Source organism: Narcine bancroftii, chromosome 6, assembly GCF_036971445.1.
Source record: "Narcine bancroftii isolate sNarBan1 chromosome 6, sNarBan1.hap1, whole genome shotgun sequence".
Taxonomy (NCBI): Eukaryota; Metazoa; Chordata; class Chondrichthyes; order Torpediniformes; family Narcinidae; genus Narcine; species Narcine bancroftii.
In genome coordinates, this window is record NC_091474.1 from 16175822 (window position 1) to 16203545 (window position 27724).

General features: G+C 41.9%; 1 protein-coding gene across 4 annotated transcripts in view; it reads right to left on the reverse strand.

The window, feature by feature from the left end:
• slco4a1 (solute carrier organic anion transporter family, member 4A1) overlaps positions 1 to 27724 on the reverse strand; it is a 141795-nt gene that overhangs the window by 38727 nt on the left and 75344 nt on the right. Inside the window, exons 1-3 of one of the 4 annotated variants that reach the window (XM_069884114.1) lie at positions 19427 to 19445; positions 19171 to 19238; positions 14524 to 15385 (exon numbers count right to left, since the gene is read on the reverse strand). In XM_069884114.1, the coding sequence (XP_069740215.1) occupies positions 14524 to 15262 (739 nt within the window). In that variant the 5' untranslated portion in view covers positions 15263 to 15385; positions 19171 to 19238; positions 19427 to 19445. Of the gene's footprint in view, positions 1 to 14523; positions 15386 to 18908; positions 19097 to 19170; positions 19239 to 19343; positions 19446 to 27724 lie in introns of those variants that run through there. The other 3 variants (XM_069884113.1, XM_069884112.1, XM_069884116.1) reach the window with 3 other exon arrangements.

Consider the following 27724-nt stretch of genomic DNA (forward strand, 5'->3'; position numbering starts at 1 on the left):
TCATTTTGACAGGCTGCAAAGTGGTACAGCAGATCATGCCACTATACAGGGCAGCAAAGTGGTACAGCAGATCATGCCACTACACAGGGCAGCAAAGTGGTACAGCAGGTCATGCCACTACACAGCTCCAGCAATTCAGTGTTGATCCTGGTCTCCATGACCATTGCCTCTTTGTAGCTTGCATGTTCTCCCTGTAACTAATTAAGCTTCCGCCTGACTGGCCCATTTTCCCTCCCACTTTCCAAAGGCTAACTGGTTGGTGGGGATTAATTGGCTACCAGAAGTTTACCTCTGTGTTTGTAGGAGAAGAATCCGATGAAGTTGACAGGGATATAAGACACTGAAATAAGTTAGGGAACATGATTACTCTGAGAGCTGGGACACAGAAGATGGGCCAAACATTTAACTATTGAAAAAAAATGAAATGAAATTCAAACACTTTTGGGAAAACACTCTGAATACAAATGCTCTAAATATAAATCATGTGTACTCCTGGACAAACACAACAGCCTCACTTTTATCAAAAATAAAAATAAAGTTTCCAAGCATGGTTGACAGATTTAATGAGCTTTACAACAGTCTAGAATGCTGCTTATATCAATAGGTTGGCAGAAAAAAAGAACATGTTAGATGCCAATTTCAAATTTTGTTGGCAAGTTCTATGCTAAGCAAAATGAATCACAAGTGGAGGAAATGCAAAGTGAGAGGCAACGGGAAGGCCGCTGGAAATTCCATTTGTAAATATGTAGTAGATTCTTAACAATGAATTTTGCCAAAATTACAGCTTTTCTTTGGTTAAAAAAAATTGTTTTAATAGATCATCCTTCAGAAGCTGTTCAACTTTTCTCTTGGATGCTGAATTTATCAGCAATTTTAAATGGATAGGAAAGGTTTAGAAGGATATGGAATAAATGCAGGCAAACTGGACTAGTCCAGAGCACCAACTTGGTTGGCAGAGAAGAGTTGGGCCAAAGGGCCTGTTCCATGCTCTGTGACTAATGCATTTGTTCATTTTATGCATGCACAAATGCTTTTGAGAATTGCTACTTACATTTTTTTTTGTTTTGAACTATGTGTATTCTTCCCATGTGGTTAGTGTAATGCTGTTACAGGGCCAGTGACCTTGGTTCGAATCTGGTGCTGTCTGTAAGGAGTTTATACATTCTCCCCGTCTCTGTGTGGGTTTCCTCTGGGTGCTTCAGTTTCCTCCCACCCTTCAAAAACATATCAGGGTTGGAGGTCAATTGGGTGTTATTGGGTGGCACGAGCTCATGGGCCGAAATGGTCTGTTACCATGTTGTATGTCTAAATTTACTTTAAAAAGGAGACCATTCAGCCCACTGAGCATAATACTGTCCCTCAGAATATTCCTATCAGTCCCATTCTCCCACTATTCTGCAGCCTATTCTCTCCCTTGTTCATAAATTCCACTTTATTGAGCAATACACACACACTCTCTAATTTCTAGCAGCTCGCTAACCTACCTGCACATCTCTGGGATGTGGGAACAACCAGAGAACTTAAGAGCAATCTATGCAGTTTCAAGAATAGGCAAACCTCACCCAGACAGACAGCACCCAGTATCACGATTAAATCCAGGTCTCTGGAGCTGTACAATAACAGCACGAATTGTTGCATCCCTGGGCTGACTTCTCTGAGCTTTACTTAGATGTTTATCTACTTTGAATTCTGACTTTTCTCTGACACAAGAGGCTACTTGACCCATTATCAGACATTTGGTGTTTTGAATTCACAACTCATGAGAGGAATGAATTCTTCATAGTTGCCCGAAGCAGTTATGTAGTCATTAAACCATGTACTCAGGAATGGGAACACCTATGAATGACATTTTAAATTAAAACAGCATTGCACGTCGACTTATGGTTACTTGTGCAACATATTCAACATCCATATGAACTTGCTAAAATATTTTTTTCCTCAATTGAATTAAAAGTAAAACAAAAATCACAACTTGGTGGCCATGATGAAAGCTAGCGAAGTGATCCTTGAAGTCGCTCGCTTCCTTGCCTTTGATAACATTAAGGACACAGTATTTCATAGCTTGGTCATTGCAAAATATATTCTAACCATTAGGCCAGGTGTCCAGATACCCCGGGACCTCTTGAAAGCCAAAGAATTGCTGTATCAAAGAGGTGCATCTGGAGAAGCACATCGCACTTTACTTTGGTCTTGTGTTTGATCACACTTAATTTTCTTAATTTGGCACGACTCCAGAGCAAATTTGGTCCACGTGGATTCCAAATAATCAAGATCCCAAGAGTATCTCAAGAAATTGCCTCGTCTTGACTTGAATATCTCACTGGTCTTTTACTGACTTTCCTTGCTGTCTAGTTGGAGACCTTGACAATGATTTGTCTATATTTAAGTGCCCTTGTCAAATTACTGCACTATCAAGTTGACTATTGGCTCACTTCCACAGTCGTTCTGAGAACATCAGCTGATCATATTCCCGAATCTGAGTGGCATTATACAGGAAGAGCAAAAAACAAGTGCACCTTCAGAGAATTAAACCTCCCTTTGACAACATCAAATATTTTGCTCTAAAAAATAAGCAAGTTCTATGTGATATTAAACATACCATCAGCAATGTACTGACTGATTACCTGAGCTCCTACCACGACTCATACTCTGTCCTAATCTGCAGTGAATAGGTTCGAAAGAGACGAGTCCGAGGCTGGGAACCATGGGTTGCACCCAAGTGGTGGCCGATGCCTCCTATACTGAATCCATATAGCTCTGCCAAGGAAAATATAAGGTGCATCGGTCTTCTTGGGGCTCAGTTCATAAGAATTGCTATAATTAAAATACACTACGCCACTCAGCTCCAATTGAACTGTGCAGTTGAAGGTCAATCTCAAAGCTTTCCGAATCAAGAACTCAGAATGTTATCAGAAAACTACACTGGCCCTAATCCAAAGGAACCATGTGCCAACAAATTTTCTCCAAATTCTATTCACTGAATTCAACTTTTTTTTAAAATTAGCAAAGAGGAAATTGAATTTGTACACTCCTTAGTCCTGTAGGAATGACAGGGTGAAAGTTTAATTTATGCCAACTGGAAGTCATTGAATTTTGACAACAGTTATCCAGTTTCAGTTTTATACCACAAATTTGCCTTTGATTTGGCAAGGCATCCCAAAATTGCAGAAAGAAGTTTTATTATTTCCAGGATAAAGCTGAAGAGAATTATCTGCCCAATGAAGAAGAAGTCTCATTAAACTTATTTAAGACAGATTTTTTTGAAATAGTATGGAGAATGAATGGTTATGGGGAACAGGTGGGTTAGTGAAGTTGAGTCTACAGTCAAACCTTCCATGATCTTTTGAATGGCAGTGCAGGCTCGCTCTTGATCCTCTTATGTTCTAAAGGACACAGGTGGCCAAGTTTGACCCCTTAAACAACAGAAATTTGCTGCTTTCTTGAATCGGTTGGCAGCAGAAAGTGTCGATTGGCGGTTTTTAGGCTTTTTTTGGTCCTGTTGGTGCTTTTAAACATTTTTTAAAAATCTGGCACCAAATCTGATGCTTCACTGCTCCCAAGGTCTCTCCTATTGACTTGAGCAATGACTTCCAAAAATTAATTCCAACAAACTTGTCTGGATTAAATTCCATCTCCCACTACTCTGTCCAATTTCCTATCTGAACTGTGTCCACCTGTAAACTCAGACAACCTCCTTTGATATTTACAGTGTACCAATTTCAGTGCGGTCTGACCACTTAAACTCAACAGACCACTCACATTCTCGTCCAAGTAGTTTGTAAATATTTCAAAGGACCCAGCATCAGTTACTGCAGTATATCAATGACTGGAGATTTCTAGTCAGAAAAACATCCCTCTGCCTCCTTTCACCTAGCCAATTATGGATCCATTTGCTAACATGCTTTGGATCTTTGTGGATTAACCTTTTGCATCAGCCAATCTTAACACATTTTTGGCTATCCCACCCCTTTCCCCCCACCCCCGAGGACTCCATTCAAATTTTACAGGCCCCCTTTCCTGTGAGGCAGTCATGCTTTGGTTTCTTCCCTACTTCTCTCCTACTGACTACATAAACATGTAAAAATTATTTTTGATATGAGATAAAAAAAAAGAAAACAAGGCTTATACTTAAACATGCTGTGGCACCGGGTAGAGGGGTAGAGAGGAGGGTCCCATTCAGAATGGATGTTCTGGACCATCCTATCATATTGAAAGCCCTATTAAATTCCAGATAAACCATGTCTACCACTCTGTCTAGACCAGTAGTTCACAACCTGTTTCTTTCCACTCACATACCACTTTAAGTAATCCCTACGCCGGCATAAGTGCTCTGTGATTAGTAAGGGATTGCGTAAGGTGATATGTGGGTGGAAAGGGAAGGTTGAGAATCATTGCTCTAGACCCAATTGTTCCTGAAATATTTGGCTTGAGAAACATTGCCATTGACCTGTTTCCTTTGGAGTTATGAAATCGTGTACTAACGAGTCAATTAGGGACAATTAAAACAGTGGTTTTCAAACTTTTTCTTTCCACCCACATACCACTTTAAGTAATCCCTCACTAATCACAAAGCACCTATGGCATAGGGCAGGGGTGTCAAACTCAAATTCACGGAGGGCCAAAATTAAAAACTTGGACTAAGTCGAGGGCCGAACTAAATATTTATTGAAAATTTTCAACAACATCTGAATGTTTTCTCTTCTTTCAACATATGTAATGTTAAACTTTAGGATATAACTTTAGGAGGATAATGTTACAGGTCAGGAGTAGGTAGCTCAAGTTCACCCTTTGCTTGACCTGAGGGAAACATATTTGGTCCCTGTGGAGATGTAGTCAGCATTCACAGGCTGTGTCCATTTTGGCCTGCATCAGGACTCAGCATTTCCTGCTCACTCCTCAGGCTCTAGGCCTCTATTCACCCTTGACCCACCATCCCTCTACCTGACCAGTCCTTTACCCAACCTCTACTCACCCTTCACTCCACTTGCTCTGCCTCTACCCACCCCATCCTATACACGCCCCTCTACTGCCTCTCCCCTCAACCTGTTCCTCCCTCTACCCGTCTCTCACCCTCTAATCACCCCTCCCCTACCCACCCTGCCCGTTCCCTTTTACCTCTTCCCTATCCACCCCTCCTTCTACTCATCCCTCCCTCTAACTGCCCCTTGCACCACCATAACTTCCCCTGCCCATTACGCCTCACCTACACCCTCTGCCCACCCCTGCTTACCCACCCACTCAGGCCCAGCGCGCTGCTGATCAGCCTTTGCGGAACAGTGGGGGCTGTGCGCAGCCTGCCATGTCCGTCGCGCCGACAGGAAATCACAGGCGCTCGCCAATCCGCCACACTGCTCAACAGGTGGGAGAAGTGACTGGTTGTGCGGGGAGCCTTCCAATTGGCTTGCCGGCTGATGACATCGACAGACTTCTCGTGTTACAATTTTGTTTTCCCCGTTCTCAAGGTTTGCACGGTCAACCTGCAACACTCTTGCTCCCTCCGCGTCCCGTGGATCTGATGCCCGGGTGTTGTTAGGATTCCCAGCAGAAGGTTTGTGGAACTTTACCATTCTGGATTCCTTTTTGAGAATATTCTGGCCATCTTTTAAGGGGGGTGGTTTTAGGGGGGAGGGGATAGTTGGGGTGGGGAAGGATGTGCAATGGATGGTGGGGGTGACATTACCAAAAAACAGCATCGGCTCTCGCTGCAGGGCGGGCCACCTCTAATACATTTTTGAAATGATCTTGCGGGCCAAATATAATTATATCGCGGGCCAAAGTTTGACATGTGTGGCATAGGGAATATGTGGGTGGAAAGAGAAAGGTTGAGGACCATTGGTCTATATCAATCTTCTTTTACCTCCTCAAAAAATAAAATAGCGTTTGTGAGACTTGGACTCCCTGGACATATCCATGGTAACCCATACCAATTACTCCTTCCTTCCCAAGTGAACACAAATCCAGACCTTTACAATATTCTCCAACAATTTTCCTATCACTGATGCAGGACTTAGTAGTCTGTAGTTTCTGGGTCCATGGCTACTGGTTTTTTAGCTCAAGGGAAAAATTAGCTATCATCTACTAATGATAAGCTTCAAATTAGTCAAGGAGAGGCAACTTTAATTAGGTGGTGGTAATTTCTCTGATGGCAATTAGTGTTAAGTAACGATCTCCTTCAACTGCTCCAATTCACAATTCTCCAAATTATACTGATAGGTAGAACTCCAAGAGTTGGTTAATGCAATGCACTTACAATGCAATGCACTTACAGCACCAGCGATTGGGACCAGAACTCAGTTCAAATGCAATGCTGTCTGAATAAGTTCTCCCCGTTTCTGTGTGGGTTTTCTCTGGGTGTCCAGTTTCCTCCCACCCTTCAAAAATGTACCAGGGTGTAGGTTAACGGGGTGTAATTTGAGCAGCAGAGACTCATACAGCCTGTTACGTTACTGTATGTCCAGTTTTTAAAAAAGGTTTGGCATGGTGACAATGTTGTGGAGGGAGGGATGTGACTTCGGAGGGGCTTGCGACCCTATGTGCCTCCTCCCCATATCCTTCTGAAGTGGTAGATGGATTTGAGTAGTATTGACACAGTTGCCTTGGTGCTAACATGGAAGTCAAAAAATATGCCGGTGAATTGAAATAAAAATGGAAAATGCATGAAACACTCTGCATGCCAGGCAGCCTCTGTGGAAAGAGAAACAACGGCCCATCAAGACCTCAGTGTACGTGGAGAAAATGGATAAATAGAGCCGAGGCCAAGACTGAAGCAGCCTTATTGAAGACAGACAAATTCGAGGGATCATCAATTTTTCTTGTGAGAGGGCCCTTCTGACCTTTGCACGTCATGAGTGGGTCAGGGTGTGTGCAATCAAGTCCATGGGAGGGGAAATCATCAAATGTCAAGGAAATGATGGCTCCATTTGAGCTAATATTAACACTGTCCGTAGTTTTACTTGCGCATAGCCAATGACAGTCAATCATCCAAATCCATTCAAAAGAAAATATTTATGCAGAATTCTGCATCATATTAAAGGGACATTTTATTCAAATGCAGAACAAAAACTGGAGGTACAATGCATGCCTCCTGAGACTGGAACTGAAAGAGAGTCATGCACCAGAATGTAGCGCCTTCTTTATTGTTAGGACTGATAATAATGCCCAAAATTCTGGCATAATTTTGATATGAGCTCGTATCCAAACGATGGACAAAGACATTTCAAAAGGAAAAAAAAATCACAAAAAGCAAATAGAAACTTAACCTTTAGTGACCAAAACAGATATTGAACACATTATACATGTTTGGAAATAATTAACTTAAAAAGCACATATATTATTGTCAAGAATTCAGATCAAGGTGGTGTGATTCTATAAAAAAAAACTGGCTATTGTTAATAATTCTTAGGAATGCAAGATATAGGAGCAGAAATAGACCAATTGAGTCTACTCCGCCATTCTAATCACGAGCTGATCCATCCTCCCACTCCTCAGCCTTCTCCCCATAACCATGGATTGTCCTGTCAATCTCTGCCTTAATGTTTGATATTGCAAGGAGCTCAAAATTGAAAAGAGGTAAACTATTGATAGAGTAGTACAACCTCAGAAGGCTTTTTGAAGAATTGCTGTAAAATGATTTACCTGTAGAACCTGTTGTTCTAAAGTAGAGTCAACTTTACAACTTATGGAGTTCAGTGTTTTTTTTAAATTTGAGGTTGCCTTGCATTCATTAATGATCACATCAGTCCTGAACAAGCTCATCTTTGGGTCTGGATGCAAAGAGCAGCACCATCAGCAGAATCAAGAGATGCTAAGCTCAACTGGAGAGCAAAGAGATGCTGCTTGCAGGAATCTGTAAAGCACACAGGTGGAAGGCAATCTAAGGATAATGACGACGATCTGAAATTAGTACAGAAAATACTGGAAACACTCAGGCAGGAAGTGTCTTTGGAAAGAGAAGCAAGCATTCTATCAGAAATGACAATGCCACCTTATCTGTTGAGTCTTTCCAATATTATCTGAGCACAAGATTCTCAGCATTTATTGTCTGGGATAAAGACACTTTTTACCTTTACTTGTCCCTGTACTCCACAATATATTAAATTTGCAATCAAGGAATTCACATATAATTAAAGTGCACATTCCAGATTTTATTCAGGGATACTTGTATACACTTTGGCTTGACCATGTAGTAATTACAACATAGTTCCTCCATTTCATGGCACCATAACGTTTGGGACACTTGGCTTCACAGGATTTTGTGATGACTCAGGTATGTTTAATTGGTGCAGGTATAATAAAGCTAGGCTTGTTCCTAAGCTTTATTATACCTGTAGTTGCCATTCATCAACATGAGGACCAGAGTTGTGCCAATGAAAGTCAAAGAAGCCATAGTGAAGCTGAAGACAAGAATAAAACAGTAAGAGACATCACCCAAACCTTTGGATTACCAAAATCAACAAGTTTGGAACATCATTAAGAAGAAAGAGCATACTGGTGAATTCAGTTATCGCAAAGAGACTGGTAGACCAAAGAGGACCTCCACTGCTGATGAGAGAAGAATTCTCATCATACTGAAGGAAATCCCCAATTGCCGGTCCCACAGATCAGTAACACTCTTCAGGAGGCAGGTGTGGATTGACTACTGTCCGCAGAAGACTTCATGAAAAGAAATACAGGTGCTCCACTGCAAAATGAAAACCGCAGAAACAAGACAGCCGGATTATAGTTTGCCAAGAAGTATTTCTGCAGAATTCTGGAATAAGGTCTTGTGGATAAAGGAGATCAAGATTAATCTGTATCAAAGTGATGGCACGAGGAAAATGTGGAGGTGTAAAAGAACTGCCCAAGATCCAAAGCATACCACCTCATCTATGAAACATGGTGAAGGAGGTGTTCTGACCTGGGCATGTATGGCCACAGGTACTGGTGCATTTATCTTCATTGATGATGTAACTGCTGACGGCAGTAGCAAAATGGATTCTGAGGAGTATGGAAACTTCTCATCTGCTCACACTTGAGCAAATGCCTCCAAACTCATTGGCGGCGCTTCAACCTCCAGCAAGACAATGACCCCAAACATACCGAGGTTTTCAAAGATAAAAACTGGAAAATTTCTGAATGGCTAAGTCAGTGACCTGATCCAAATCCAATTGAACACGACTTCCATATGGTGAAGAGAAAATTTCAGGGGACAAGCGTCTGAAACAAGCAGGAGCTAGAAGATGGCTTCAGTAGAGGCCTGGCAGTGCATCACCAGAGAAGATACTCACCACCTGGTGATGTTTATGAATCACAGACTTCAAGTAGTCATTGCAGGCAAGGAATAGACAACAAAGTATTAAACATGACAACATACTATTGCTATGTCCAAAACATTATAGTGTCTTGAAATGAGGGGACTATATATATGAAAAGTGCTGTAACTTCTATGTGATCTTTAATCACATGAATTATTTGATAACAAATTTAAAACCGTGGAGCACACAGGGGCAAATAAATGAAAAAATGTGCCTGTCCCAAACATAATGGAGGGCAATCCATATTTGCTGGTAGCTTGCATTTGTTATAACAGGATTATATCAGCTGGGGTCCTCGAAGATGAGCTTTAGCAGCAGTCACCATCAAATTTAGCTTTGCGATCCTTTCAAGACTTTGCCAGAGATGTTTATTGGATATCATGGTTCACAGCATCCAAAGACCAGGGACTGATGGCCTGGCTTTCAGGGCAAACAAATACACGAATGCGTGAGTGGGGACATTCCACAGGTGTAGAATATCAGATTGCATACATGGCAGTCAAGGGTCATCCAAATCATCCAGGCCTATTAGAACAAGGAACGCCATTTCAATGAAACCCAATCCTTTCGTAGGCTTCACAGAATTACCCCTCAAATACCGAGATGTTGGGCACTTTTGCCACGGGGTGGCAAAAAGTAAAGGTGGAAATTTCCTGCATCTTATTCCAAAAAATGACATTCATAGTGTACAAGTCCTCAGTAAAGGCTTGATTGCCAGGATTCATGCTCCATCCACACTGGTGATAATTCTCTTTGCACTCACAAATATCATTGGAAGGGTCTGAAACTTCAAACTACCACATAGGAATGGACATCTGAATGTATGGACATGGTGGGAGGCTTGTGAGCATTGCACATTCTTTACGGCTTATTGGGTGACAAAGGTGCAGCATCTTCACCCAGCTATGGATAACTTGGGGAATTATGCACCTACTGCTGACTCCATTGTTCCCTCATTCAGTCTAAGTCACCAGGAACTAATAATTTTCACTGAACAGGCAGTTTCACTGTCTTCCTGTCAACAGCTTTTCCAATGGTTGAATGGAAAGACATGCAAGGACTGGAAAGTGTGCAGCAAGGCTCATTGCATGGTAAATTGATGGGAATGGCATGACTAAAAGCTGGAATGTATGAGACAAGTCTAGCTCAAAAGGTGAATTAATAGGAGGAGTTTGAAAATATAGAATGAAGGGATTGACATCAGAATGAAAGGGATTATGCCTCTCTATTCATCTTTCCAGAATGGTGTTCATTAAACAGTTCCAGATTTTACTTGTGGCAAATTTCAGCCAGAGTTTCATTTGAAGAATGCTGCTTCCACAAGTACGTTATGGACATGAGGCCTTTATTGAGCCTGCATAGACAAGATGAATAGGGATGGTCGGTTTCCTTGAGCAGGAAAATCTAAGATGAGGGAATAATTTAAGGTGTTGGGAATGAGATACAGAAAGGATGTGAGGGGGCATATCAATAGAGCTGCCAGCAAAAGAGGTAGCTCTAAGAAATATTTGGGCAATTACATCGATGTGAGAGGTTGGGAAGGGTATGGACTTAATGCAGGCAAAAGGGACTAAAGCAGATGGGCACATTAATCGTCATGAACAAGCTGGGTCTGTTTCCCTGTTGTATGACAACATCTGGTAATACATCAGTGAAGTAACTACTTACCCCCTCTCATCTCACTTCCCCGTGTTTTGATCTCAAACCCCATTTCCATCAAATGTCATTTTAGATCAAGGTCATTATGACGAGGGCAGAGGTCGACAGCATCGAGTCCACGCTGCTGAAGATCCAGCTGCGCTGGGTGGGTCACGTCTCCAGAATGGAGGACCATCGCCTTCCCAAGATCGTGTTATATGGCGAGCTCTCCACTGGCCACTGTGACAGAGGTGCACCAAAGAAGAGGTACAAGGACTGCCTAAAGAAATCTCTTGGTGCCTGCCACATTGACCACCGCCAGTGGGCTGATATCGCCTCAAACCGTGCATCTTGGCGCCTCACAGTTCAGCAGGCAGCAACCTCCTTTGAAGAAGACCGCAGAGCCCACCTCACTGACAAAAGGCAAAGGAGGAAAAACCCAACACCCAACCCCAACCCACCAATTTTCCCCTGCAACCGCTGCAACCGTGTCTGCCTGTCCCGCATCGGACTTGTCAGCCACAAACGAGCCTGCAGCTGACGTGGACATTTACCCCCTCCATAAATCTTCGTCCGCGAAGCCAAGCCAAAGATTATGACCATGTTGTCAGGAAATGTGGATGTAAAATGTCCCTGAGACAAACAACATTAGTTAACTCCAGGGTTTCTCTGCAGCCTCTGTATTCAAAGGACCCCCCCACCCACCCACCCATCACCACCACACAGGCCCTCTTCACTCTGCTACCTTCAGGAAAAAGGTACCGGAGCCTGAAGACGAGCACTCAGCGGCACAAGGACAGCTTCTTTCCCTCTGCCACCAAATTCCTGAATGAATAATGATCCACAGACATTGCCTTACTTGGACTTTTTCTTTATCTTGCACTATTTTTAATTTATTTTGTAACACTTTAAAAAAAAATGCTGCTGTTAAACAACAGATTTTGAGACATCTTGATGGCAATGAATTCCGATTCTCTCATGTGTTTTCAGACCAAAACATGCTGATATTAAAATCGTGACATTTCACCAGTCTCTTTCTCTTCAATTTTTTTAAAAATGGTGTTTACCACTAACTGTGTATATAATATAGCAGTACTTCAAGTTTGTATGGAATTTGACCACAAACTGGCAATGACTGAAAGGTGTAGGTAAATTTTAAGATATGAACATGCATCCCTCCCATATCAAAATGCTGGCTACATATCATCTGTTTGTGATGTTTTGTGTCAGATTTAAAGATAAAGTTATGTGCACATATTATAAGCTTTCTCAACTAATCTTTCTTTAAATCACATCTCAGGAATGCCAAAGAAAACAATGATGTAGTCAGGTAAAAGTGTGAGTAGAATTACAAGATAATTGGAAGAAATTTTGCTGCTAAATGTTAAGACACATTTTGATATAAACAAGGGGAAAAACAATTGATAATGACTGGGCAAGAAAATAAAATTAATTTGCAATAAAAGCATTCAGTATTGAAGTTTTTACAAATCACTAGGTTATTACAAATTAACATAAACTATTGTAATCAACACAGAATTACTGAGCATTGTGACATTGAAATGATATTAGATTTCATTTGCTTATTTAAAGCCAGTAAAGTGAATTATTTTTGATTCACTGTAGCTGAGATTCAAGTAATAATTTAACTTTTAGGAATTTAATTTAGTTTGCAGCAAGAACAGAGTAAAGCAGGTAAGCATTTATCTACAACGTCAGCACCACCAGCGAGGCCACAATTATTTCAAGGTTAATTTTCATTCTCAAAGTCAACTGTGTGCATTGAAAATATTTACTGTGGTTGCATGTCACAGATGAAGATTTATGAATCTTCAAATAGAAGAAAACATTCTTTACAATGGAATCAAATTCAACCATCTGTTTTGGATATGTTTTCCTACAAAAGAATTGTTGAATGGAATGTGGTCATGCAGGGATGGGCTCAGTAAGACAGATCTGTGCAATGATATTTGCATAGTACTGATATGAATTCTATGAGTGCTAACAAGTGAAACTATTTAATACTAGTATCTGCATTAGATTATTCTAAAGCAAGGTCTGTGTGATTGTAAAAATCCACAAATGCAGGAGAAACTCAGGTCACACGGTGCCTTTATGTAGCAAAGGTAAAGATACATCACCAATGTTTCAGGTTTGAGCCCTTCATCAAGCTGTGGGGGAACAAGAGGAAGGGGTTGGTGAGGGTGGGAGATAGGTGGAGAAGGGGGAGGGAGGGGAGGAGTCTAAGCTAGGGGCTAGGTGGAGGGAGAAAGGAAGTAGGAACTGGAATAACTAATTAAGTGGCAGGGGAAAGAGCAAGCTTATTAGTGGAATACAATGAACTCAGTGTTCATGCCCTGTGATTGGAGAGTGCGCAGACAAAAAATTAGATGTTGTTCCTCTAATCTGCAGGTGGTCAGGATGAGGTGGTATGAAAGGCCATGGACAGACATTTGAGCTTGAGAGTGAGACTCAGAATCAAAATGGTTGGCTATGGGGAGGTCGCTTTTGTTGCAGCCGGAGAGGAGATGCTGGGGGAGGCGATCTCCTAATCTGCAACTGGTCAGAAAATGAGTTCTTTGAAGTGTTGCTTCACCTGAAAGGTCTGTTTGGGACCTTGGACCGTGGTGAGGGAAGAGGTATTGGTGCAGGTATTACACCTCCTACGACCACAGTGGAAGATGCTGGGGGGTGTGGGGGTGGGGAGGGAAGAATGCACAAGGGAGTCACGGAGGGGGCTGTCCCTATGGAAGGCTGACAGGGGAGGAGAAGGAAAAATGTGTCTGGGGGTGGGGTGGTAGTGAGATTGAGGAGGATTCTGTGTTTATTGTTTCTGGGGGCATAGAGGGCTAGGGCAGATGAATGGGGAATGGAGGTGAGGGCCGAGTTAATAGTGGTGGAGGGGAAGCCACGTTTATGGAAGAAGGCAGACATTTCAGAGGCTCTGGACTGGAAGACCTCATCTTGGGAGCAGATGCAGTAGAGACAGAGAAATTGAGAGAATGGTATGGAGTTCTTGCAGGGGACAGGGTGGGAGGATGATTGACCTGCTGAGTTTCTCCAGCATTTGTATATTTTCTCACTTAACCACAGTGTCAACAGAATCCTGTGATTATAGATTGGGTATAGTAGCCTGTTTTCTAATCGTTAAGTCCAGTGATCCAAATGTACATTTTTTTACTTGGAAATCTTCACAAATATATGCAGCATTAACCTTAAGTTACAGCAACAATCAAGTGTTTGCTGAATCTATACTTTGAATAATTACTGCTGTCGTGGACTGAAGTTGGAGGACAGCTCTACATGACCTGCAGCCAACAGCATTAGGCTTCTCTGCCACCACGATTCTGACAAAATTAGGTGGAAAATGAGCATCTGCAAATATTTGTCCTGCTGCACAGTAAGAGGAAATCCTCTGTGTCGTTACTTCATTTTGTAGGAAAGGACAAGTTTTATTTACTCCCTGACTCAGACAAAAAGCACAAGTATCACCAGAATGATTGTTAAGCCCAATTCTTGTGTCTGTTACAAAGGTTATAAGTAGCAACTCCAGATAGTAACACCGTGCATCTCAGCTTCTCTGAAAACTCACCTATGTAAACAGGAGCATGGTTCGACATGACATTTTCATCGAGATAGGTCACTCCCAGGGTGTAGAGTGGGGTTGCTCCAATGCCATGCAGGAACTGTCCAAGCATAAAGAGAAACCTGTAGTTGGAATAGCTCGATGAACCTTCGAGACACGGTGAGTCCTTGTCGCTGTTGCACAAACTAGAGTCCTCAGTTGAATCGACCTCGTAATGACCAGAAATAAAATGAGGCAAAGAGAACACGATGGACCCCAAACCCATGATTAGCACCCCCCAGCCGAGCCACCGTGGCTTGTGACCACTGCCGCCAAAGTAGCTGACAAAAAGCAGGCAGATGCACGCTGCTATGTCATAAGAGCTGGCAATCATTCCACTGTGGTAACTGCGCAGATCAAATCTACGTTCTATTGAGGTAATTACAGTGTTTATAAATCCATTCACGATCATCCCTTGGAGGAAGGAAGCACAGCAGAGGAAGACAAGTATTCCTATTGGTGTGTTGAAAACCTGCAGAAATTTGGGTTTGAACAGACCACAGCCACATGCATTTTCAGACTTGCTCTTGGGCGATTTATATTGGTGAGACTGACTGTATACTTTTGTCCCATTGCACTGTATTTTATCACTAATTACTTGAGTACTTGCAATCTCTAAATTATTGGTGTTCAAGCAAGGTTCATTTAAATTCAACAGTTCTTGTCTGGAGCTGAATGAAGCATCTCCTTTTATATGATTCGACATTTTTCAACTTGATCCACAGCCTCCTCTGCGATACAATAAATTAAAATAAGGAGAATTGTCCTTTTTAGTTTAGCAGTCCATCAGAGAAATTCACACAAAGTCTTCCAAGGTGTTCGTTTCATTCTGTAGAAGAAATAAAAATAAAAAATAAAAAAAAAATAAAAATTCTGTAGAAGAAATTTGGGAATTATTATCAACCGTGCACGTCGGAGTATAGAAAAGAACATAGAGAGATAACCTCATAATGCAAAGTTTGCTATTGTTTCAAACAGTCCTTTTAACCACTTTAATTAAGTTTCAGTATCGTACCCCAAACTTTTATTTTAAATATATTCCACATTCTAATTTAGATTTTGAACTCAATAGAATAGCAAGGAAAAGTTACGAGGGAAAATGTACTTAGGAGGTTTAGCAACCAGCTTTGGACTAATACATTAAAAAGGCAAAAATTAAAGGAAAAAAAAACTAGTATCAATAAAATTACAAAGGTTTTTTGGAGTGATTTGCTATGTCGAGATCATAAAAGCCTCTCATTGTAATTTAAATTTAGACTTACAGTATAGTAACAGGCCCTTCCGGCCCACCAACTTATGCCACTCAATTACACCCAAATTTACCTACAACTCCCGGTACATTTTGAAGGGTGGAAGGAAACTGGAGCACCCAGAGGAAACCCACGCAGAGAATGTACAAACTCCTCATAGTCAAACCCCCTTCCTTAATCGCTGGCGCTGTAACAGCATTATGCCAGCCACCACACAAACCATGCCAACCTTTAAGAAAACCTGATCTTATCTTATCAAGGTGATCAATTTGGAAATGCGTTCCTAATGTGGGGCGCATCCACTTAGACCAGTGCCAAGCATGATGACCCATAGGAGAACCAAGGTTGGACCATAAATGCTGGCATTGCTAAGGCCACCAGCGTTCTGAAGTTACATGATAAGAAGCAGAGTATCCAACCCAAGCTTCTACGTTCAGGAACAAAGGTGAAAAACAAAAACCCAGTTCTCAACTTTCATTTTAAATATTCGAACATGCTTGATAGAAGAGTTTCAAGCAGAATTTGAGGAGGTAGGGTAGGAGTGCAGAAGTTAGTAAAAATGGCAGTTTCCAAACATGAAATAGAGCAAAGAGCAGATGCTTCGGGGAAAAAGTCTCAGCATCTGAAAGCCCTCACCTCTCCCTTTCTAAGTAACCCTCAGAGGTAAGGAAAGGTGAGGCCATGAAGCAACCACACCTTTTAAATTACGCTGCTGCAGGAGTGGTTGCCTTCAAAGGTCAGTGAGAACAGGAGGAACTAGGTGTAAAATACAAGCAAGTGCTTTGGACAACCGCAAGAGAACAAAATGAGTGGTAAGCCAGGAGGGGGCTGGAATGGTCAGGTAGCATAGTCACAAAGACAAGAGTAAGAGTTTCAGCAGAAGTTGAGGTGAGAGATCACCAGAAGTACAACTAAGCAGCCTTGGCGATGGCTTGGCTTTTGTGCTTTTAGGAGCTTATTCAGGGGCTAAATACAAGTCCAAAATTGTGAGGTCTTTCAAACTTGGGGGTTGGCTGGGGGAAAGATTATGTTGATAGCAGAGGAAAGGCATAAATCCAAAGTGACAGGCATCGGTCCACAAGGATGACCCAGTCAACTGCCACCTCAAAGCTCCATCACACCCATTCTGTCTCTGTCCTCTTGCATTGTTTCAGCAAAACTCCGGATGTAATTGAGGAACAGCATCTCAACGTCCTGGCCTCCATTCTTTGATTTCAACTATCTCTGTTTATCAGCTATTCCACTCTAGCACTCCCACCACTCTTTTGTTCTCTCTTCCCATTTGCTATTTATCTTCTCCAGATGCATCTCTCTTATATTTGTCAAGCTGACACTATCATGATGCGTGTTATTCACTTTTTCTTGGACACCATTCCCCTTCCTTTCCCATGTGGTGAAAATACATCGACCAAAAGTCTGTTTCTTTCTCTCCAGCTAATTTATAATCTTTAGCTAGGGTGAGACGAAGAGAAAACCCAGAGGATGCAGGGATCTCCAAATAATGAAAAGTGTAGTTGTATGTGGCAAATGGAAAAGGTCTTGTATCTCCAAATTATTTTCTCTTTGAAAAATATTCCGAGGCACAGAGCCTGGCAGTGGAACTATACTGAAGCAAGTTTCTATGTATTAAACTTTAAATTTATTATCGCATGCACCAAGATGAGTTGATAAAGATTGTATTGTGAATGGACCAGCCAGACATCTCATACATAGTACTGTGACCGATTATGTTATATTGTGTATAGATGTGTTTTAAAGGAGATAAATTGTGGAAAGTTTTTTTTTAAAAGTGTAGGTCACAAACAAATACAAACACTTCAAAACAGAGCTCATTTAAAATGCTGGAGCTCTTCTCAAGCCAGGCAGTTCAGTCCAGACTCAGAGCGCTTTTGCAACATCTTTGATGAATGCCTACAAGGACTTGACAAGTAGGTGTTAATTGGTCATGCTGTGGAATAATGGATTATTGTTTTGGAAAGCTTGTGGAAAAACCCAATTTTTAACACAGATTGTGAGTTTTTAGTTCACCCTGGTCAAAGCTCTTGTGGTCCATACAAGAGGAGATGGCTGGCTGCATAATGTTTCACTTGAAATAAGGGAAATAAAAAGGAACTCTGTGGTGACCTAAAAGAAAGAGTTTATCATCTGATAGGGCAAGTTTCTTCGGCTGATTAGAAGGATTCAGTTGTGGGTGTCCAACGAGCAACAAATCTCTCTCTGAAAACTGACAAGAACCTTCCTGAGTGGTAACCATTTATCTTTCAAAGCCTGATGAAATTCATAAATGTTAAATTCTGTGGAGAATATAAGAATTGCTTGCAACCAGTGAACTGTGAATTGAAGAACTTTCCTAAACTTACACACACATTACATACACGTGCGCCTCGAATTAGAAGGGGGTTAAATTAAGTTAGCAGTAATAAGTTAGAGTTTGATCCGATTTTCATGTCTAAAGATAATTAAAAGCAATTTTTGTTTCAGTAACCATTTGTCTTGGTGAATTTCTATTGCTGCTGGGTTTTGGGGTCCTCTGGGCCCATAACGTATAGAATTAGGATGATGCCAGGATTATCCTGTATAAGAAGTAGACATTGAAATTTTGGAAAACACAATTCTAATAGCAAATGCTGCGCAAACACAGCATTTCAAATTTAAATTTGCGTTAGCAGTTGGAACTCTCATTCAACATTTTGTATTTTGGTCAATAAAAAGCTGAAAGAAGAAAGTATCTTGGACTCCTCCTTGATGGCACATCTGTCAAAGTACTAAAAGGGCAAATTATGAGATATTGTTTCTGCAGGCAAGATCAAGTTTTAAAAATTGAACATTGTGAAATCTGGTCTGAAAATGTGGGAAAAAAAAGGATTTTCCAAACAGATTAAACAATTTCATGTGAAAATTAAATGTAGCATCAATGTACAACTACTGGCACCATAAAAAGTTATGTATAGATTTTAGCACTTTATGACTTTTGATTTTATTGAAAAATATCTATAAAGGAAAGGTTTAACACTGAAAGTTATCAAATGGCAAACATTTCAACATCCAAACTTCTGAATTAAGAGCAGTCATTCGATGAAATGTGTTCACAAAAGATTTTACCTGACTTAAGCAAGTCCTTCTTGACAAGTAAAGGACACATCATCTCCACTCCAACCTGTTCAAACCCCTCAAGGACTTACAAGCTTCAATCAAGCCACCCTTTACTCTTCTGTGCTCCAATGGGTACGTCTAGTCTGTCAAGGCTTTGCTCTCAAGGAAGTCCGTTTATTCCAGATATCAATCTAAATTTTCAATCGTTTAAATCCTATTTTCAAAATGAGGCATTGGAATCACATTCTGCACACAAAAAAAATGTACTTACTAACACAGGTATCTTCCGTTTCATCAATAATCTGCTTGGCTGTGGGCTTTCAACACAAAATCGTTCACCTGGTGGAGCAACAAAGAGTAATGCGATAGGTTAATGATTGTTCAAAAACTTTAATACAGACACGATAAATGAAAGTACAACAAGGTGGAAAAAGTCCAAAATACAAGGGAAATTAAAAACTTCGAACTGCCGGATCCTTAAACTCCAAATGAACTTTTAAAGCTCTCTGCAAGAAAAAATTCCACACATTAATAATAAATGGCACGATCCACAAGCTGTTCAGGTACAGTCAGACCTTTGCTCTGTACCTAATGCATACCAGAGTTCTCGTGGGCGTACTTGATATTATTGTTGACAGCATGCCAGAAGTCCAAACAGGTTTGTATACCAACAGATAGGTCCCCCACCTTGACAGCTAGGAAGTAAATACAAAAATTGCTGGTCTTTGCTGCAACAAAAAGAAACAATCCCTGATCTGGGATACGATGTTCTACCCATTTATAGATGATAGACTGAAAACAGTTCTGGATACCAACAGTCATAAATAATAAAAGATAACTAGCAGTTCCATCAGCCACTTCAGGACTAACCTTTTTATTATCAGAATTCAATATTAGGCATGAAAGCAAATAAAAACTTCATGTTTGTGTTGAAAATGAACTGGCACTTTAGACCAAACATTCTCAACCTTATTTTTGTCTATGCCCCTCTCCTTTTCAGGACTCTGTTCAAAGTTTATAGACCCCCTTCCCTGTGAAGCAGTCGAGATTTTTTTCTTCTGTACTTCTCTCCTACTGACTTCACAAAAAAAAATTATGCTATGCGAGGTGAAAAGAAAACAAGGCTTATACTTAATGTGCTGTGGCCCCCAGGGTGGCCATAAAATCTGCATTGACTGCTTTAGACCCTCAATTTCATTATGTTAAAAGGGATTGGTTATTGGGTAGAACTAGAGAACATTACAGCATAGAAACAGGCTCTTCAGCCCTTCCTGTTGGTGCCGAACCCTTTTTTGGCTAGTCCCACTGACCTGCCCCCAGTCCATAGCTCTCCATACCTCTCCCATCATGTACCTGTCCAAATTCTTCTTAAATTTTAATATTGAGCTAAGATTTACCACTTCAACTGCCAGCTCATTCCACACTCCCTCCACTGTGAGAAGAAGTTCCCCCTTATGTTCTTCTTTCTCTCTTAACCCACGTCATCTGGTTTGTAGCTCACCCACCCTCAGTGGAAAAAGCCCATCTACATTTACTTTCTATCCCCCTCATAATTATAAATACCTCTATCAAATCTCCCCTCATTCTTTTACACTCTAGGGAATATAGTCTAGCCTGTTTAACTATTCACTGTAACTCAGTTCCTGAATCTTCTCTGCACTCTTTCTATCTTATTGACATCTTTCCTGTAGTTTCCTTGAAAAACTTTATAAGATTGGTTAAACACGACCTACCACACACAAAGCCATGTAGACTATCCCAAATCAGTTCCTGGCTATCCAAATAATTGTATATCTAATTTCTTAGAACTCCTTCCAATAATTTACCTAATTCTGATGTTAGGCTCACTGGTATACAATTTCCAGGGTTACTTTTGGAGTCTTTTTTAAACAATGGAACAACTTGAGTTACCCTCCAATCCTCCAGCACCTCACCTATGGCAAAGGACATTTTAAATATGACTGCCGGAGCACCTGCAATTTCTATACTAGCCTCCATCAAGGTGTGAGGGAATATCTTGTCAGGTCCTGGGGATTTATCCACCCTCATTTGCTTCAAAACAGCAAGCACTTCCTCCTCTTCAATCAGTATAGGTTCCTTGTCCACCAAGATCTCGCCCATCTCTTTTGGCTTCATACAAAGCTGACTACTTTGATCTTCAAGAGGACCAATTTTGTCTTTTACTATCCTTTTGCTCATAATATACCTGTACAAATCCTTAGGATTTTCTTTCACATTGACTGCCAAAGCAACTCATGTCTTCTTTTAATCTTCCTGATTTCTTTCTTGAAGTTTTTCTTGCATTTTTGTACTCCTCAAGTCCCTCATTTGCTCCATGATAATATGTGAGTGGAAAGAACAAAGTATGAAAACCATTGTTTTAATCATATCTAATTGACTCATTATGTGCATGGTTTCATAGCTCTAAAGGAAATAGGCCAATGACAATTTTTCTCAAGCAAAATATTTCAGTACTAATTGGGGACAGAGCAGTGATTCTCAACCTTCCCTTCCCACTCACATCTTTCTTTGGCTTGGCTTCGCGGACGAAGATTTATGGAGGGGGTAAAAGTCCACGTCAGCTGCAGGCTCGATTGTGGCTGACAAGTCCGATGCGGGACAGGCAGACACGGTTGCAGGGGAAAATTGGTTGGTTGGGCTTGGGTGTTGGGTTTTTCCTCCTTTGTCTTTTGTCAGTGAGGTGGGCTCTGCGGTCTTCTTCAAAGGAGGTTGCTGCCCGCCGAACTGTGAGGCGCCAAAATGCACGGTTTGAGGCGAGATCAGCCCACTGGCGGTGGTCAATGTGGCAGGCACCAAGAGATTTCTTTAGGCACTCCTTGTACCTCTTCTTTGGTGCACCTCTGTCACGGTGGCCAGTGGAGAGCTCGCCATATAACAGGATCTTGGGAAGGCGATGGTCCTCCATTCTGGAGACTTGACCCACCCAGCGCAGCTGGATCTTCAGCAGCGTGAACTCGATGCTGTCGACCTCTGCCATCTCGAGTACTTCGATGTTAGGGATGAAGTCGCTCCAATGAATTTTGAGGATGGAGCGGAGACAACGCTGGTGGAAGCGTTCTAGGAGCCGTAGGTGATGCCGGTAGAGGACCCATGATTCGGAGCCGAATATGAGTGTGGGTATGACAATGGCTCTGTATACGCTAATCTTTGTGAGATTTTTCAGTTGGTTGTTTTTCAAGACTCTTTTGTGTAGTCTTCCAAAGGCGCTATTTGCCTTGGAGAGTCTGTTGTCTATCTTGTTGTCGATCCTTGCATCTGATGAAATGGTGCAGCCGAGATAGGTAAACTGGTTGACCGTTTTGAGTTTTGTGTGCCCGATGGAGATGTGGGGGGGCTGGTAGTCATGGTGGGGAGCTGGCTGATGGAGGACCTCCGTTTTCTTCAGGCTGACTTCCAGGCCAAACATTTTGGCAGTTTCTGCAAAACAGGACGTCAAGCGCTGAAGAGCTGGCTCTGAATAGGCAACTAAAGCGGCATCGTCTGCAAAGAGTAGTTCACGGACAAGTTTCTCTTGTGTCTTGGTGTTAGCTTGCAGGCGCCTCAGATTGAAGAGACTGCCATCCGTGCGGTACCGGATGTAAACAGCGTCTTCATTGTTGAGGTCTTTCATGGCTTGGTTCAGCATCATGCTGAAGAAGATTGAAAAGAGGGTTGGTGCGAGAACACAGCCTTGCTTCATGCCATTGTTAATGGAGAAGGGTTCAGAGAGCTCATTGCTGTATCTGACCCGACCTTGTCCACTCAACATACAACCTTAAGCAATCCCTTACTAATCACAGAGCACTGATGGTGGAAATGTTCTCAAGTGCTTCTATTTCATTGCAAGGAATACTGTAAGAAAGGCAGACTAGCTTAAAACGTGAATTGGCATGTGGAATTATGGCATTGTGGCCATTAGTCAAACTTAGTAGGAGGAGGGGTAAAACTTTCCTGAACACATTTGGCAAACTCCAAGCCATTTGGCCCTTTTACAGTATTGGAGTCCCAGTCAATATTTGGAAAATTAAAATCTCTTACTATCACCCTATGTTTCCTGCAGCTGTCTGCTATCTCTCTGCAGATTTCCTCCTCCAATTCTTCTTGAATATTGGACGGTCTATAATACAACCCTTTGAGTGTGGTCATACCTTTCCCGTTCCTCTTCTCCAGCCATTATAGCCTCAGTAGACGAGCCCTCTAGTCTTCCTGACTGAGCACCTCTGTGATATTTTCCCTGATGAAAAATTCCACTTCTCCCCTCTTTCATTCCTGTTTTATTTCATCTAAAGCAACAGAAGCCCAGAACTTTGAGCTGCCAGTCTTACCCCTCCTCCTACTAAGTTTGACTAATGGCCACAATGCCATAATTCCACATGCCAATTCACGCTTTAAGCTAGTCTGCCTTTCTTACAGTATTCCTTGCAATGAAATAGAAGCACTTGAGAACATTTCCACCATATACAACTCATTGACTTCTAATGGTGCATGCAATTTTAACATCCTCTTTTCCCACCTCCACACCTCTATCTGCTCTGGCACTCTGGTTCCCATCCCCCCGCAAATCAAGTTTACATTCACCGAAGCAGCACTAGCAAACCTTTCCACAAGGATATTAGTCTCCCTCTGATGCCAACTGTCACATCGGAACAGGTCCCACCTGGAAAAGAGCTCAATGGACCAGAAACATGACCCTCCCTCCTCCACCATCACTTCAACCATGTGTTAAACTGCACTATCCCTTTTTCAAACCTCACTAGCTCACGGCTCAGGTAGCAATCCTGAGATCACAACTCTGGAGGTCCTTCAACCTAGCGTCTAAATCCCTGAACTCTTCTTGGAGGACCTCTTCACCTTTCCTACCCATATCATTGGTCCCTCTATGGACCACAACATCCAGCTGCTCGCCCTCCCTCCTGAGAATGCCATGAACTCGATCTGAGATATCTCGGTCCCTGGCACTAGGGAGGCAACATACCATCTGGGATACTCGATCTCTTCCACAGAACCTTTTATCTGTTCCCCTAACTATGGAATCCCCCAACACGACAGCTTGTCTCTTCTTCCCCCCCACCCCCCCACCCATCTTTTCTTAGCCACAGGACCAGACTCCATGCCAGAGACTTATCCCTGGTACATACATTCCCCCCACCAAAAAAAAACCCAACAGTATCCAAAATGGTACACTTGTTATTGAGGGGAAAAACCACAGGGGAGTCCTGCACTGCCTGCCTGTCCCATTTTCCTTTCCTGACTGTCACCCATCTACCCTCCACCTACCTCCTAGGTGTGATAGTGTCCCTGTAACTTATACCTGTATATGCCTCATCCTCTCTACCACCTGAATGATCCGGATTTCATCCAACCCCAGCTCCAATTCCTTAACTTGGCTTGTCAGGAGCTGCAGCTGGATGCACTTCTCGCAGATGAAGTCATCAGGGACACTGTTGGCTTCCCTGATGACGCACATTATGCAAAAGAGGAGCATTCCCCTGCTTTGGCTGCCATTCCCACTGTTTATGCAGGGGTGTCCAGCCTTTTAATTTTTAGAAATACAGCATGGTAACATTTCGGCCCACAAGTCCATTGGCCACCCCTGAACAAGAGGAACAAAATGTATGATATATAAAACTTGTACTTACCTGTGCCTACTTGCTGAATCTTTTTTGTTCCTTGAATATGGTGGCCATTTCTTATTTCGCCTCCTGCACCACCACCTCAGCCTCCACTCACTGAAACCCCTTGAGCCAAAGCCTTGCCCCTCTAACAATGACTGCTCCGTCACACAGTCCATCAATTTCATATTGATACTTGACTCATCTGATCTCAATTGCCCTTCAACTGTTGAACCCGATTGCCCAATCAACTAACTCCTCTGTCTTAACTGTTGAACTCAATCAATTAATTAGCAGTGAGGCTGCAAGTAAACTTTAAGCATGAACATACAAGGAGAAAATATTTGCAAGACCTTGGAGACAGAATGTGGAAATTGCTTTGGTAGCGAGCTTGCATGGAGATGTGCTGAATCGTGTCCTTCTGTTCTGATGACATGAATTCCAACATGAATTCCAAGAACACTTTATTCAAACAAAGGAGGGCATTTTTTTTCCTCAGAAGGCAAAACTACCCAAAATCATGCAAATGCCATTAATAGTTCACTGTGAGAGAAGGATTTCCAGAGGTCAGCCAATTTATTCAAAGTTCCAAAAACAACAACAATATTTGATCTCATGAGTCAACAATGAATCATATAAATTAATGGAAAAAGCCACTCTCTAAAGTGGAAAAGAGTTGTATAACTTAATTTATTTATAAATCATTAATTCCAACAGCAAATCCAAATATTGGCTTTGCCCACCAACCTTCACGGCTGTCGTCTTGTGGTATTTATAAAAACACACAAAAATCTTTTAAAAAATACTTGAGAATAGAACATTTCATTTGAATGGAAAGGACTAGATGAGGGAGAGAGAGACATGCCAATTAATTTATTTCCTTTTGAATTAAATTCAGTATAATTTGAAATAAAGGATGAAGTACATGAATTTTACCCCTCTGCCTTGCAGCCATTCCTTTCATTTAAATGAATAAAACCATTAGATGTGACCCAGATGCAACACTAAGCTGGTTTATCGGCTTGGAATGTTGCAAGGAATGGTCATGGATGTGCAGCTCCCCTAGCACTGGAGTGCAGTTGGAGAGACTGAGAAGTCGTGTCTCAGTAAGTGAAGACTTCAGTGTTTGTTCATGTGCTTAACATTTGAAAGAAGTGCAAAGAAATGCCATGTGGAATTGCCAGCATTTTAGGAAAATCCAGGCTATTGCAAAACTAATATGTACAATTTAGTGCAGAAATTGCAGTTGGTTACATCCTGTTCCTTCCTAAAGTTGCTGGAGCAATCTAGCTTTGTACACTCTATTTTCTTTGCTAAAAAGTTGAAAGAATTACTTAATTTAGATTAATTCTGATATAGAGTATGGTAACAGGCCCTTCTGGCCCACAAACATGTGCCACCCATTTACACCTAATTCACCTACAACCACCATATGTTTTTGGAAGGAGGGATAAAACTGGAGGAACCAGAAGAAACCCACATGGTTCACAGAGAACGTACAAACTCCTGACAAACCTTGGTCTCCGGTGCTACCGCTACACTAACCATGCCACTCCAGCTTGACGAATAAATTGGCATTGGCCATTTTTGACAACGTGCACTAAACCTGAACGTTGAACACTTTCCTTGCCCTGATATATTTAATGGGGGATGTAGAATTCGTGCAAAATAGTTCCAAATCCAATGGCTTTTAGAAGGATCAAGACATTAAAGGTTCTGATTCTATCATATGTATAGTTCCCCCAACAATCCTTAAGCAAACATCAAAAGTTCTTCACAGTCTCTGGAAACTGTTTGGTATGCATTTCCAGTTTATGATGTAATGTGGAGCTTCATATTTTGGGAAATATTACACTGACTTGTTTAGTTTCACAGAGATAGAGAGAGAGGGAGGCACCCTATATAAACAGAAGCACGTGTTGCAAGCTTGGACATGTAGTGCTTTCACAGTTTAATACAATTGCGCAGTTTGCACACAAGACTCCATTTCACACTGTTACGAGCCCAAAGGACCCCAAAACCTAGCAGCAATAGACATTCACCCAGATAAATGGTTACTTAAACAAAGGTTGCTTTTAATTATCTTTAAACTTGGAAACAGAATCACACTTTAACTTATCACTATTGACTTAACTAATCTAACTTAACCCCCTTCCAATTCTCAGCGCACGTGTCTATAATGTGTGTGTAAGTTCAAAAACGTTCTTTGGTTCACAGTCCAATCTCACTTCTCATTCCTCCAAGTTTGCTGGTCGCAGGCAATTCTTAGACTGTGCACAGAATTTAACATTTATTAAGTTCACTAGGCTTTGGTGCTTGAAAGGTAAATGGTTACTGCTCAGGAAGGCTCTTTTTGTTTTTTTAGAGAGAGGTTTGTTGTTCGAGGACATCTACAACTGATTTACTTCCATGTAGTGTGACTTACTGAGTTTCTTGAGCGCTGATAGTCTGTCACATATTTCAAAATTATTTCAGAGCAAGGACCACATTCATACTGGATCATATAATTCCCTTGCTTTTTCTTTTTGGCTTGGCTTTGCGGACGAAGATTTATGGAGGGGGTAAAATGTCCACGTCAGCTGCAGGCTCGAATGTGGCTGACAAGTCCGATGCGGGACAGGCAGACACGGTTGCAGCGGTTGCAGGGGAAAATTTGGTTGGTTGGGGTTGGGTGTTGGGTTTTTCCTCCTTTGTCTTTTGTCAGTGAGGTGGTCTTAGCGGTCTTCTTCAAAGGAGGTTGCTGCCTGCCGAACTGTGAGGCGCCAAGATGCACGGTTTGAGGCGATATCAGCCCACAGGCGATGGTCAATGTGGCAGGCACCAAGAGATTTCTTTAGGCAGTCCTTGTACCTCTTCTTTGGTGCACCTCTGTCATGGTGGCCACTGGAGAGCTCGCCATAGAACACGATCTTGGGAAGGCGATGGTCCTCCATTCTGGAGACGTGACCCACCCAGCGCAGTTGGATCTTCAGCAGCGTGGACTCGATGCTGTCGGCCTCTGCCATCTCGAGTACTTCGATGTTAGGGATGAAGGCGCTCCAATGAATGTTGAGGATGGAGCGGAGACAACGCTGGTGGAAGCATTCTAGGAGCCGTAGGTGATGCCGGTAGAGGACCCATGATTCGGAGCCGAACAGGAGTGTGGGTATGACAACGGCTCTGTATACGCTTATCTTTGTGAGGTTTTTCAGTTGGTTGTTTTTCCAGACTCTT